Genomic DNA, 12,743 nt, shown 5'->3' on the forward strand with positions numbered 1-12,743 from the left:
GCAAAGAGTGCAATCACCAACTTACCTGATCTGATTTCTAAACCAATTTAAGTAAAGCAGTACAATATTATGTGGAAACATGGCTCAAAGGACATTTATTTTAAGTAACGAGGTAAAGATGCAGAGTTATAATCATAATTTCAAAAGTGCTAAGCAGTTACTCTTCCCAAAACAAACAAACAGGATGAATGAGCAAAGGCATTACTCAATATCCCATTAGCTGCCTATTTTCGCTTACAGCATTCTGAACGCTTTTAATGGTCTGGTCCAAAATGATTATTTTGATCCATTCCAAAGGGATTAGCTGTGCAAATAAACCTGGTCGAGCAATGCGCTCTAATCTGTAACTTAGTTAACAAAGGCTGAAAAAAAGCGTAAAAAATCACTCTAATCCATACTTACTTTTCAGGTGTTAAACAAAAAGAAAAAGAGAGGCATGGTCCTTAAAGGAAAAATACTTCGATACTGTGCGTGTGCTTTAAAGCCCGTACTAGCAACTTTTCCGTGGCATCTCAAAGCAAAAAAGCCAAGATAAAAAAGAAAGTTAAACCAGCTCGGCGCTTCTGTCCCTAAATCGCTGGACCAGAGGTCCCTTCCCGCAGCTGCGGCGCGGTAGCGAGGGCGGTGCGCGGCTGCCTGGGCTCGCAGGGGTCCGGCCCGAGGGGCGGGGCGGCCCGGCCCGGCCCGGCCCGCTCCCCACACGCTCCCCCGCGGGGGCGGCTGACCGTCGCGCGGGATACACGTACATTTTTAAAAAGACCTGTTTAATACACACGGAAAGCGCGGTTCTCTGGGGCCCGGGCGCCGCGGGATTCCTCCGCTGGCTGCGGCGGGAGCCGCTCCGGAGCGACCGGGACGCCGGAGCCCCGCCTGTCACCTCTGGGCAGGCGGCCACCGGGCACGGGACGGCGGGAAGGAGCCGACGGCTAGCGCCAGGCACGGAGCGCGAGCGCGCCTCCCCCCCGCCCCCGCTACCGTGCGGCCGTTAGCGCGTGGCAGTTAGCGCGCAACCGCTCCCGGGGCGCGTGCCGCCGCAGGAGCTTCCGCGCGCGCCGTGTGCAGCGGCGTGAGGGAAGGCGGGCGGGCCGCCGGCCGGGGGCTGTTCCTCGCCTCACTCCCACCCCCGCCGGGGCTTTGCCAGCGGCCGCTGCTGCCGGTGAGCGCTGGGAGGCGGCAGCGAGTCCCTGCCGCTGGATCCGTTGGGGGAAAGCGAGCGAGCGAGCCTTTTACCTTTTCTCTTTTCCCGTCTTTACCCACCATGCTGCGGACGCCGCTGCCCGCGGAGGAGAACCGGCGGCTCAGCCCGGCGCCTTTCTCCTGAGGAGATGAGGGAGGCGCGGCAGAGACGGAGCTAGCGCGACCCGCGCCTCTCCCCCGTCCTCCCCTTCCCGCGTCCCCGACCACCATGAGGGAAGAGAGAGAAGCCGCGGCCGCCTCCCACCACGGACCCAGCAAATCCCCGCAGCACTGCCAGCAGCCGGACGGCGGCGGGGCGGCTGCCCCCCTGGCGCTCCCCGGCGGCAGCGGCAGCAGCCCGGAGAGCCTGCGGAACGGCTACGTGAAGAGCTGCGCGACCCCCCTGAGGCAGGACCCCCCGAAGAGCTTCCTTTCTCTGCTGCTGTTCCCTGCCGCCGCCGCCTCCTCCTCCTCCTCCCGGGCTCTGCTCAGCCTGGGCGCCCTGGCCGCCGTTGTCCTCTCGCTCCTGGCCTTTCACGGCCGGGGCAGCGCCGGGGGCCAGCAGGACGGGAGTAGCTGGCGGAACCCCCGGCCGCTGCACGCCTTGCTGTGCCTGTCCCGGTGCCTCAGCCCCCTCTTCAGCATCGCCTGTGCCTTCTTCTTCCTCACCTGCTACCTGGCCGGCGGCAGGCGCGGGGAGCACGGCGGAGGCACGACCCGCTGGTGGCTGCTGGCACTTCCCGTGTGCTGCTACGTGGGGGACTTCGTGGCGCTGCAGTGGCTGCTGCCCGCGGAGGGGCACGAAGAGGAGCCCCAGCCCCTCGCCGAGCCGCAGATGGTCCTAGGAAGGCTCCTGACAGTGCTGGGCTCGGTGGCAGTGCTGACCCTGCTGCAGAGCTCTCTGAAGTTGCGCCGGAACCTCCTCGTCTTGGTCTTCTCCAGCCTGGTGTGGCTGGTGTCGCTCACCAGCCTTCACTCGCTCCCCCCAGCCCTCAGACCGCTGCTGGCCGGCTCGGTCGGGGTGGCAGGTTGCCTCCTGGCACTCTGTGGCGGGGAGCACGGCATCTTCTCGGCTCAGAGCCGAGGAACCCACCACCAGCATCATCACCACCCACGGCTCCCCAGCGTGGAGGAAAAAGTGCCTGTGATCAGACCCAGGAGGAGATCTAGCTGCGTATCCTTAGGGGAAACTTCGGCCAGCTACTATGGCAGCTGCAAAATGTTTAGGAGACCCTCGTTGCCTTGCATTTCCAGAGAGCAGGTAGGTTTCTCCGAAACTGGAGGGAGAAACTTTCTGAGGAATGAGCGCCACTCGCTTTTCCTAACTGCTGTACATGTCTGTGCTGGATGTCTGCTGTCAAACTCCTGTTAGAGGAATGGAGGAAAATGTTAGTCCCGTAGCGGGTTTGTCAACTCGGTTCTGCAGAATCGATATAATCCTTTATATCTGTATAGAAGTTAAATCATAATAATGTATTTGCTATAGGACAGAAGGCTCGCTCGCTTTTCATACGATCTTAAATATTAAAAAGTAGTTCTTATTGATTAAAACAAAACCCCAAACCAAACATCTTCAGCTACCAGCTACCTTGTTATTTTGATTGTTTCTTTTCCAAAGCCCACCACCTCCTCCGCTTCTGGCAGACTTTACGAGAGAAAGAAACCACAGCTTTCTAGCTGCTCGGCACTTCTGGTTCTTCCCGCTTTCTATCGACAAAATGATTGCCAAGTACTAAAGAAATATCAGGTTTTGAGGGATATTATTTATCACATGTTGGCAGCCGTCCTTCTGCCTTGCAGATTACTGTGTCTTGTTTCTCTCTCTCCCTCTCACCCTCTCTTCCTCGCTCCATGTAAGTTAACATTAGGTTTGGGTTGATGGGATTTAAGAAACTTCTTTTTACTGAAGAGAGAGCTGTTCAGTAGAGTCTGGAGGGATGCCCGAAACGCTCAGTTTTCTTGAATGGAACTCTGTTGGTTTCTACCTCCCGGAAAACTTTTCAATGAGTCTTGGTTTTTGTAGAGCAAACTCCCGTGTGTGTGGGGAGTTTGTTTTTATTTAGGAACTTGCACGTGAACTGCAGGAACATGGAGTTGTGTTGCCGGTGGAACTGGCCCGAGGCTGCTGCAAGCGGATTATCAGCCCGTTATAGGAGGGAGAATAAAGGGAGTGTATTTAATAAATGTGCAAGTGAACAGTTTCTGGGAAGTGATTGTTGCTGCAGAATCCCCCATCTACTACTGTTATGGCTGAAATTCATGGATACTAAATGAAATTTTCTAATTTTGCTTTAACTTTTATTCCATAATGCCCTTCTTGTGATTGACTGTGAAATAGGTATGAGGAAATACGAGGTGAATCTGAAACAGTGGAGTAGTTTTCGAGCATTTCTTGCCCTGCATTTGCACAATAGAACAAGACAGCGGTAATTGTTTTTGCTTAAAAGGTTAAAATGCAAGCATGCTGTAACAGGCTTCAGAAAGAACTCATTCAATAAGTTTCAAATTATCTAATGCATACTATGAAAGAACATTAAAATATTGTACTAGCAGTTAAGATATGTAGGGAATATTGTACAATAATGTACTTTCTCTGTTCCCTGCTAGATAGTAAATGCTCTCTTCTTCTGTCACATTTGTCTGCAGAACAAAAACCTCAGGAAATGTGGTGTCATTAACCTTTCTAGATGACAGAAGATATTTGTTCTTATGCAAGTTACTAAATTCTTCCTTTGATATTCAGCTCACTTCCTAAAGGCATGCGCATATTTCAAGTTAAGGCATTTATTATTCTTTAAGTAACATCATAAATGTCAACCATAACTAAATACGAAGAATTTATTGGCAGTACTTAAATCATATGTGTGTGATTCATAAATCATGAAGTGTAACTGTTTGGTAGACTTCCAGAATTTGATATCTTTGTTATCACTAGAAGTGAACAGAAAGAACAGAGAGATCTGAAGTCCTTTATTTTCCTAATAGTCTATTATGCTTTACAATAAATATTTGCGCTTTATTAAGCACAGTTTAAATGGGATTCATAGATATATGTTCTATGCAGTATTTTATATGTGATTTTATAAGGATAACAGAGGTTAAATCCTCTGATCTCCTGTCTGACTTGGAGAGAGATCAGACAGACATTGCAGAGCTGATAAAACATCAATTGCTTGGGCCGGGGTGGGGGGGGAAGTAAGCCCATAATGCGTGACTTTATTTGAATAAACACTACAAGGTTTTTATATTGCTTCCTTGAAACAGAGGGAATGTAGGCACTTAATGCTTTTCAGAGAGCATTTATTATGTGAATTTTCTTTAAGGACTGATTGCATGTTTTGCAGTTCTTTATAAAATATGACAATGATTCTTTTCCAATATTAATATTTTAAGAGTGAATTTAATGAGCATTGTTAGGAATATCAGTGGAGTACAAGGAATGTGCTGCAGGTCCACCATGACAGGAATACTTTGAAGAATGAGAGCTAAGTTACTATTGTGATTCTATTAGATGTGTTTTGTGTAATTGTTATGAACCTCTTGTATGTAGAGGTTGTATGAACCTCTGCAAGCAGGGGCACATAAGAACAAAAAAGGCAGATGTATTGAATCATAGAATCATAGAATACCAGGCTGGAAGGGACCTCAAGGATCATCTGGTCCAGCCTTTCTTAGCAAAAGCACGGTCTAGACAAGATGACCCAGCACCCCATCCAGCTGAATCTTAAAAGTGTCCAGTGTTGGGGAATCCACCACTTCCCTGGGGAGATTATTCCAATGGCTGATTGTTCTCAGTGTGAAAAATTTTCCTCTTGTGTAGATTTTAGTTACTCTTTGAGGAAAATAGGGAATGCTAGTATTGACCTTAAATTTTCAGTTACTTGTTGGTTTGAGATTATGCCCAACTCTCTGTCTAGTTGAATACATGGGAAACTAATTACGTTGAGTTGACTGTTTTTTTGTTAATAAGCTCAAGCCAACAGTTCTAAGGGGTCTGTGTGCATGGAGAGTGTGTGTGGGCGACAGGTTTGTGCAACCAGTAGTGTGTGAACACTGGAACTGGATGGAACTATCTCTGTTTTCTGGGGTAGAAGTGGAAAGAGACCCTGTGAGCACGATCCTGTAAATGCTTTCTAATTTGAGCAATCCTTATGACAAATATTTAGATTATTGCTTTCTGTACTTGAACAGCTATGGCAACTATAATGCTGCAAGGTTGATAAAATTAGATTACCTTTATTCTTACCTTTTATATGAGTATCCATGCTTACTTTAGCCACCAAAGTCTACAAATTCATGCTGTGTGTGGCTTTTCTGCAGTACATATGGCTAGCAATGTAGTTTGAGGTGGAAGGAAAGAGTCTTGACTAGATTATATCTTTAAATTTTTATGTGAATATATTTGAATGCCATTATCAAAATACATAAATACACATAGAAGGAAGCAATCTGACTAAAATTAAGGCTAAAAATTATGCAACTGCAATGTCTTTTCTGAATTCTGCTATATTAACACTTCTCCTGCTCACACAAATTCATATGATTTTAGCAGTAAACAGGCTTTTTGTATTCTCTACTTCAGTATTCATCTTGGACCTAGAGAGGAATTGCTTATTAGCAGTATGACTGCAGTATTGATTGGTATTAAAATTTTGTGTAGATGATGTTTTGATTGCATGTATTAATCAGATGCTAATCTGTTAGCTGTACCTACCGCTACTGGTATCAAAGGATTTGTCTTCATTGACTGTTGCATATTTAGCACTTAATTTTTTTTTTTTTTTCACATGAAAGCCAAATCAGAATTAGGAATCTAAAAGGTGCTTGTCAGTATTGCAGATCTTGTAAACACTCTATGTCCTGAAAAATATTGTAGTAAAACATTTTTTAATATGATGGTGAACATGTATATGAGAGCAAATAACTATGTGTAGGAAATCATACATAGGAACTTCTCAGAATCCAGAAAGCATATGTGATTCTAAAATTTGTATTTTTCCTTGAGTAAAGAATAGGCCTTCCTAATTAAATATACAGGATATGTGTCCAAAACAGTCTGCAAACAGAGCTGATACTTTTCCTAGTTACCTGACTAGGTTCAAACACGTAGGAAGGCTGGGATATTTCATGGATAAAGACTGCTTTCATGTTGCACTCTGTTAATTGCAGGAAGAACTATCTTGTGGTTAGGTTGTTGGATTGACCGCCACCTCTCCCCAGTTTCTGTTCCAAGCTATCTCATACCTTTGATGCATTACCTTAGGAAGATCAGGACTCAATTTCAAGAGTCTAAAATATTTATGTAACTTGAAATTAATGCTGTTCCTTATTTGCTTACAATTTATATCTGTCTGTTACCTATTTGTGAAACAAATTATACTTTGTCCTTAAGTACTTGTGGTATAAACTTTCTATTGCAGAAGCTGTCTGTTAATATGTATTTTACAGTGTCTTAAAATTGTTGAATTCAGATATTGTTTGCAGCCTAGAAACATGTGAGCCTTTACCTGTTGATTGCAGCCAATAACATAAAATGTAACTCTTCTTGCTATGTACTTGATAAGCTAGCTCTTTGAAATTTTAAGTTTTCCCCTAATGATTACAGAGACTGTTACCACAAGTGTACCTGCATGTCAAGATTTGTTTCTGTTGTTAACAGAATCTTCGTATCTCTTGCAGTGTTATTGTTTGTCTTATGGGGAAAATCAAGGTAGAAATGTGGGTGTGTTGAGCTGAATGTAATCAATGTCAATGGGATGTGACTGTGTATGGGGAATATGCAAAGAGAAGGATTACGTGGTGAAAGCAACAGTCTTGGAAAACTATTTTTGCAACCGTATTTCGGATGAGTAGGATTATATTGCTTCTGTCTGGTTCTCTCTGACCTTGACAAAATGTTTTGTGTTAGATTAAATGTAAAATGAGAAGACTCTTGGTAAAAGTTGCATCCTTTTTTCTTTTTTTTTCATTCTTTCTTCCATTAATTATATTAGTATTATATTGTATTATTATTAATTATCATTAATGATTATTACTTAATATTAATTATATTAGTATTATACCACAAAGAAAGGATGATTTGAGCATGGTCTGCCCATAGATACCTGTAGAGAGGTCAGAGTTTAAGATGGTATCCTCTGGCAAAGTGACAACCAGGACCATACAATGGTTCACAGAGAATGACAATGCTATTAGGGAGACTGAGTGCAGTTAAGAACTCTGTTAGCTAGGTTTCCCTTAAGCTGTTTTTTAGATATCCAAGACTTGGTGGCAGTTAATGTTCTGGACCGAAAAAGTATGCTAAAAGCAGGGAAACATGTCTGTAAGTCGTCAGTGTAGCAAAGGGGGGGGTTGGCTGTTTCTGCAGGTGTGGTTTCCCAGAAAGAAAATGTAAAAGGAGAAAAGAAGGAGATCGAAGACACCTGCTGTGGAAGTGCTGGAGAAATTTGGAGGAAGGTGAGGGTGGCGTATTACAGGAGTGACCAGGATATACTAACATGTTCTTCCTAACAAGAAGAACATGTTAGGTTCTAGGATAGAGCTCTAGGATACATGCTCTAGGATAGAGAAGTATATTTCATATCTTAACTAGAAAACACAAATAAGCTTGTGTTGTCCACCCTCTATGTGTCCTCTTTCTGTCCTTGTTTCAATTAACTGCATTTTGGGGGCAGCATAGTATCCATTCACTGAAGCATGCTTACAAAGCAAATTTCAAATTAAACTTGCAATGAGAGAATTTCAATTGATTATGCACACAGATGTTTAACTGGGCATCTTCTAGTCTTCTTTTTTTTAATAGTAAAAAGCTGAGGAATGTTATGTAGGATCTTTCCAGTGATTAAAGAAATGTAGTATGTCTATCTGAAGTTAAAATGAGTGATTACCATGATGTAAATAATAGCTTTGCGCTGTTACGGCAAACGCAGTTGAAAGTATTTTGATTACCAGTATCTTTTATGTAGTTATAGAAAAGCATTAATGAGAATCTGTATCAGAGTTTCTTGCTACTTTTTATTCACCATAGGAGAATTTTTCCATGCTATGGTAATATTGAAAATCTAATTTTTCTTTCTATTTGGAGTTTCTGGTTGAACAAATTTCATTAAGAAAGAAGAGTTTGGAACAGCTTTTGTGTTAATGACCAGTCTTTTTTGTCATTGCTTTTAATTAATTTATTTTTCATAACTGGCAGCCTGTTTGTTAGATGCCAAAGAATTTTTAAAGAAGCTTGAAAATAATAGGTTTGCCAGTGATTTTCTATGATGTTAAGATGAAAATAAGAAAATGGGAGTAGATGAGCAGAGGTAGATGCTGGCTATTGCTTTTAAAGGTGGCCTGTTTTCAAACCCTTTGAGACAATGGCCGTCATATCAGAGACATCTGCAGAATGTTCTGAAGAAGAAAATAGTACTTCAGTCTATGTGTGAAGGATAACAGTTTTTTTTATGAAGAGTAAAAATCAAAACTAGTTAAAAGACCCTAAGCTTCAAAAAATCTTGTTAAAACTGAGTAAAACTCTGTGCTTACATATGAAATTTGCGTAACCCATTATTAAGATCGTTAAGGATAAAATTTCAGGACAAATTCATTTAGAAATGGATGTTATATCTGTAAATATGAAATAGATATCTTGTTCAGGAAATCTTACAACTTTAGAAAAAATTCAAACTGTTTCATATAATAAAGAGATGCCATTTCAGGATTAACTGCAGAAGTAAATACAGCTTTAATAATGGACCTATAAAGGTATATAGTTAGTCTTGTAATTTTTCTTGTATGAGACTAGTTGCTGTTAAAATCTCATTGCTAAAGATTTGTAAGTCTTCTATACTTGCCTTAACACCTATTCTAGTAGGAAGCTCCCTAGAGTCAGCAGAGCACTTAAGCTTTCAAGTGGAAAAGAACATGTGTTTTACAGTGTTTAAGGATTGAGATTATAGTCCTTACTTGTCTAAAAATTCACAGGGTTTAATGTGATTTATAATTTTAGCTCTCTAGTAGCAAGTGTTGTCAATCTGAAATGAATATATTCATAAAGCTATGTTCCTTTCACCCGTGTGGTGATGGACAGGATTGGTATGCCTTTAGAAGGCACATATTTATATTTAATTATTTGGGCCTTGAAAGCACAAGAAAAATAATTTCCCAGGAGATTAATGTTCAGTAGTAAATTGCTTACTTGCTTGTATTGTCTTTTTTGAAATGTCATTTTTCTTTCTCTTTCCCCGTCCTTATCTGTTCTTAATTTTACAATAATTTTAACACCTCTTCCTGCCAATGTGTTCTTTCTCTTTCTACATGTTACAAGATCAGTAACATAATTTCATCCAAAGTTACAAGTATCTTTCAGCAAAGACATAAAAATGTTCTGGCTGAAAACATATTACTTTTTTAGAAACCTAGCAATCAAATTATTGTTTAAAAAAATGTGTAGAACATCTGGTAACATATAATTTTATAAAACAGGAGAATTAAATATTTCTTTGCATTTACAGCATAAAGATGTTTCTAGAATCCCTTACTTCAGTACCATGTAAATGTCCATTATTGAAAAATGATACATAAGTAGACCGCATTTGCAAAGGCGTGTACATTTATTTTTGACATACAGACCTTATCCTTCACCTTGATACTATACAATATTGTAAAGTTCTTTGTTTTTTCATTTAGTTCTTTTAGGTCTGCAAGTTAGATGCAAGGTGCTTACTCACCTGCTTCATTCTCTGTAAGCATAACTGCAAAATTATTTGTAAGATCTGAGCTCTTAATATGTAGGCTTTTGTAGTTAGGAACTTACTCTTTGCTCCCTGAAGAGAATCTGTATGTCTTCGGTAGTTTCAAAGCTGAAAACAATCCTCTGTTTGTTTATTTCCTGGATAGAGGGGACAAAGGTTTTCTAGGTTGTTTGTTTGGGGTTTTGGTTTTGGGGGTTTTTTTGTGTTGTTTTTTTTGAGAGGACTAACCCTTTGGCCATGTTGTTTATGTTTTGCCTAACTCTTTCCTAGTGTAAGCAAGTGAGGAGGGAGAAATAGGAGTAGTATTGGCTCAAGCGCTGTAGTTGTAGCAAGAGTAGCTGGCCGAGTAATGATAATAGGGAATGAACCGTGCCTCAAAAAAAAAAACCTGAACATCTTACTCCCTTCACTTCTCCTTCATTCAAAACAGAGGGAAATAATTAGAGGATTTGTATTTGTCAATGGACCTTCCTGCAATGTTTGAGAGCTATAAGAAAGCGTTGCCTGATCTTTATAATACTGATGTTCATATACGAATTCAATTGAGGTATTTCATTCTGATTACAGCTTGGGTTGTAACAGGGTCAGTAGGAGCAGAGGAATATTTTTCTGTCCTGATGTCTTGAGCTTTATTTGCCTCCACAGGGCAAGCAAATTTAACTGGACTTTTGCAGAACTTTTTTTTTTTTAAGGAAATTTTGAACTTTATTTCCAATTTCTGAGTAATACTTTGGCTCAGCATGTCTGTTAGATTCCCAGCTGTGTCCCAGGTCAGTCTTTTTCTTCTCATCAGCTCTGCTTCACTTTTTGAGATGTTCTGCAGTGGTACCCCTGCAGATTTCAGGAAAAGGGGTAAGCCAAGAAAAGCCAGAGTCAAAAAAAGAACAGTGAGTTCCCTGCATCTGTCTTGTCATGAGCGTCATTTGGGAGGTTATCTAGCTTGATGAACAGAGCTGTATTTTTCTTCTCGTGTCCCAGTCAGAGTATAGCAGGAGACAGAGCTGCAGAAAAACTGTATATCGTGATGGTGGATTCCGTCGTTGGTGGATGTTATAAGGTAGATAACAATTCTGAGTATTGCAAAAGTACTAAATCGTTAGTATTTGGATAGAATTCCAAGCCTTATAGAGGCTAACCTTCTATGCAAAATGGTCTTGTTATATATCAATTACATAACCAAAATGGTTAAGTCATTTGGTGCCTATGTTCATGTTTAGATATAAGTATTTTTTAGTGCCCTCTGACAGAACTTGTATGTGGATGTTCCTCCACTTGGTTCTAATCCAGGCATTTAAAAACTCATTTTATCAAATATGTCCTCAGCAACTGTTTTAGTTTTGGAGAACCTATCTGAACCTTGAATCCCATAACCTAAAGCCGTCATGTGGCTCATGATTTTTCTCAGGGCTCCCTGATCCATTGTTGAATAGAGTCGGGGTGGGAATCTTTTGTATCGCAGCATACAATAGTCTCGCTAGTTTGTGCTGGTTTGCTTCCCTTCCCTGCCAGGGATATTCGGGTTCCTCAACATGCCTTGTGTCATCAAGGCACCTAGGTTTTGTGCCTATCATTGCCTCTTCATCCCTGAAACTTCTTGATCTCTGTCTGGAATTTCCATGATCACATACCAGACTATTTCCTTTATTTTTTTTTTCTGATCTGGCTTTCCATTCAATTGAGGAAAATGGTCTATTGGTGAAGAAAACATTTCTGTCTTTTTTTCTTCTGCCTTCCTACCTACTGTGTGGGTACTGCACCATCAGAACAAAGAGGAATGCAGGTGTATGGGAAGAAGCTAAGAAATGATGCAGAAGAAAACTATACTAATAGAGTAGAAAAGCCTGCTGATGGAAACATCTGCATTTAGAGAAAAACATCACTGAGATGCTAACAAGTAGTTAATTGCTGACAAAGCCAGAGCATTGATCTTTTGATATAAACATGGTAGCCCTTTTTTGTTTCTTATTTTCTAGATAAGTATAGTTGACAGTGCATACCTGCATACTGTTCTTCAGGGTTTCATTTCAGGCTGCTTGTTTGTCTGTACCCCTGGGCTTTTTGGCCTAATACTTCGTATTCTGTGTTTTGGAATATGGATAAGTTATGATACTAGATTTGAGCAAGAAGGCCTCCCAAGAAACTGGAGAATCCGGGATGTATTTGAAAGAATGAGACTTCCAGTTACTGGAAAATCAGGACTGGTTTAGATCTCCTTTTAGAGGAGTTCTAACTTGATATGAACCTGGCCTCCTGAGCGAGTAAGCTTTTGTGAAAGAAATAGTGAAAAGTCCCTAACATCTCCTCCTCACTGCACCTTCACGTTTTTCGATACCTAGTTCTCTTTAGTGGTCAGGAAGCTGCTGTCACAGGTTGTTCTGGCTGGCTGTCATCTGTCTACTTCAGAATGCTTTAGGGGATTTCCCACTTAAAATTGCACTGGGTAGATCAATCAGTGAAGGTGGGAGACTTTTTTTCAGCAGTAAATTTCATGTGCATTTTGCCTTGGTGAAGCATTGCCCAGAATTTTTAACCAAAAAATATTACTTTTATCTTGCTTTTTTGTTTTCTTTGTGCCCCACAACTATTCCATAGTACAGAAAAACAGTTATGTTTTACACCGGGTAAGCACCCATGTCAGCACATAAAAGCTCTGTGGAAATAGTTTGTTTCATGTTTATTCATGTCCTGAAATGACCAAGCTCACATTTAAAAATAAACTCTAAAGTTATCCAAATTTTTTTTGTGCAATACATTGTCAGAAAGGCCAATATTTGCATTTTTTATTAATGTGTTTGATTTTTTTTTTATTTGCTCTATAATCTGCTGTTC

At 41.4% G+C, this 12,743-nt stretch overlaps 1 protein-coding gene across 2 annotated transcripts in view; it reads left to right on the forward strand.

Annotated features, from left to right (window-relative positions):
- Positions 1-711: 711 nt before the first annotated feature.
- The window catches only part of PDE3B (phosphodiesterase 3B), a 90,036-nt gene continuing 78,004 nt past the window's right edge, over positions 712-12,743 (forward strand). Inside the window, exon 1 of one of the 2 annotated variants that reach the window (XM_072864667.1) lies at positions 712-2,437. In XM_072864667.1, the coding sequence (XP_072720768.1) occupies positions 1,406-2,437 (1,032 nt within the window). In that variant the 5' untranslated portion in view covers positions 712-1,405. The remainder of the gene's footprint in view (positions 2,438-12,743) is intronic. The other variant, XM_072864666.1, reaches the window with a different exon arrangement.

The sequence above is a fragment of the Ciconia boyciana genome, chromosome 6 (genome assembly GCF_034638445.1).
Source record: "Ciconia boyciana chromosome 6, ASM3463844v1, whole genome shotgun sequence".
NCBI classification, from domain to species: domain Eukaryota; kingdom Metazoa; phylum Chordata; class Aves; order Ciconiiformes; family Ciconiidae; genus Ciconia; species Ciconia boyciana.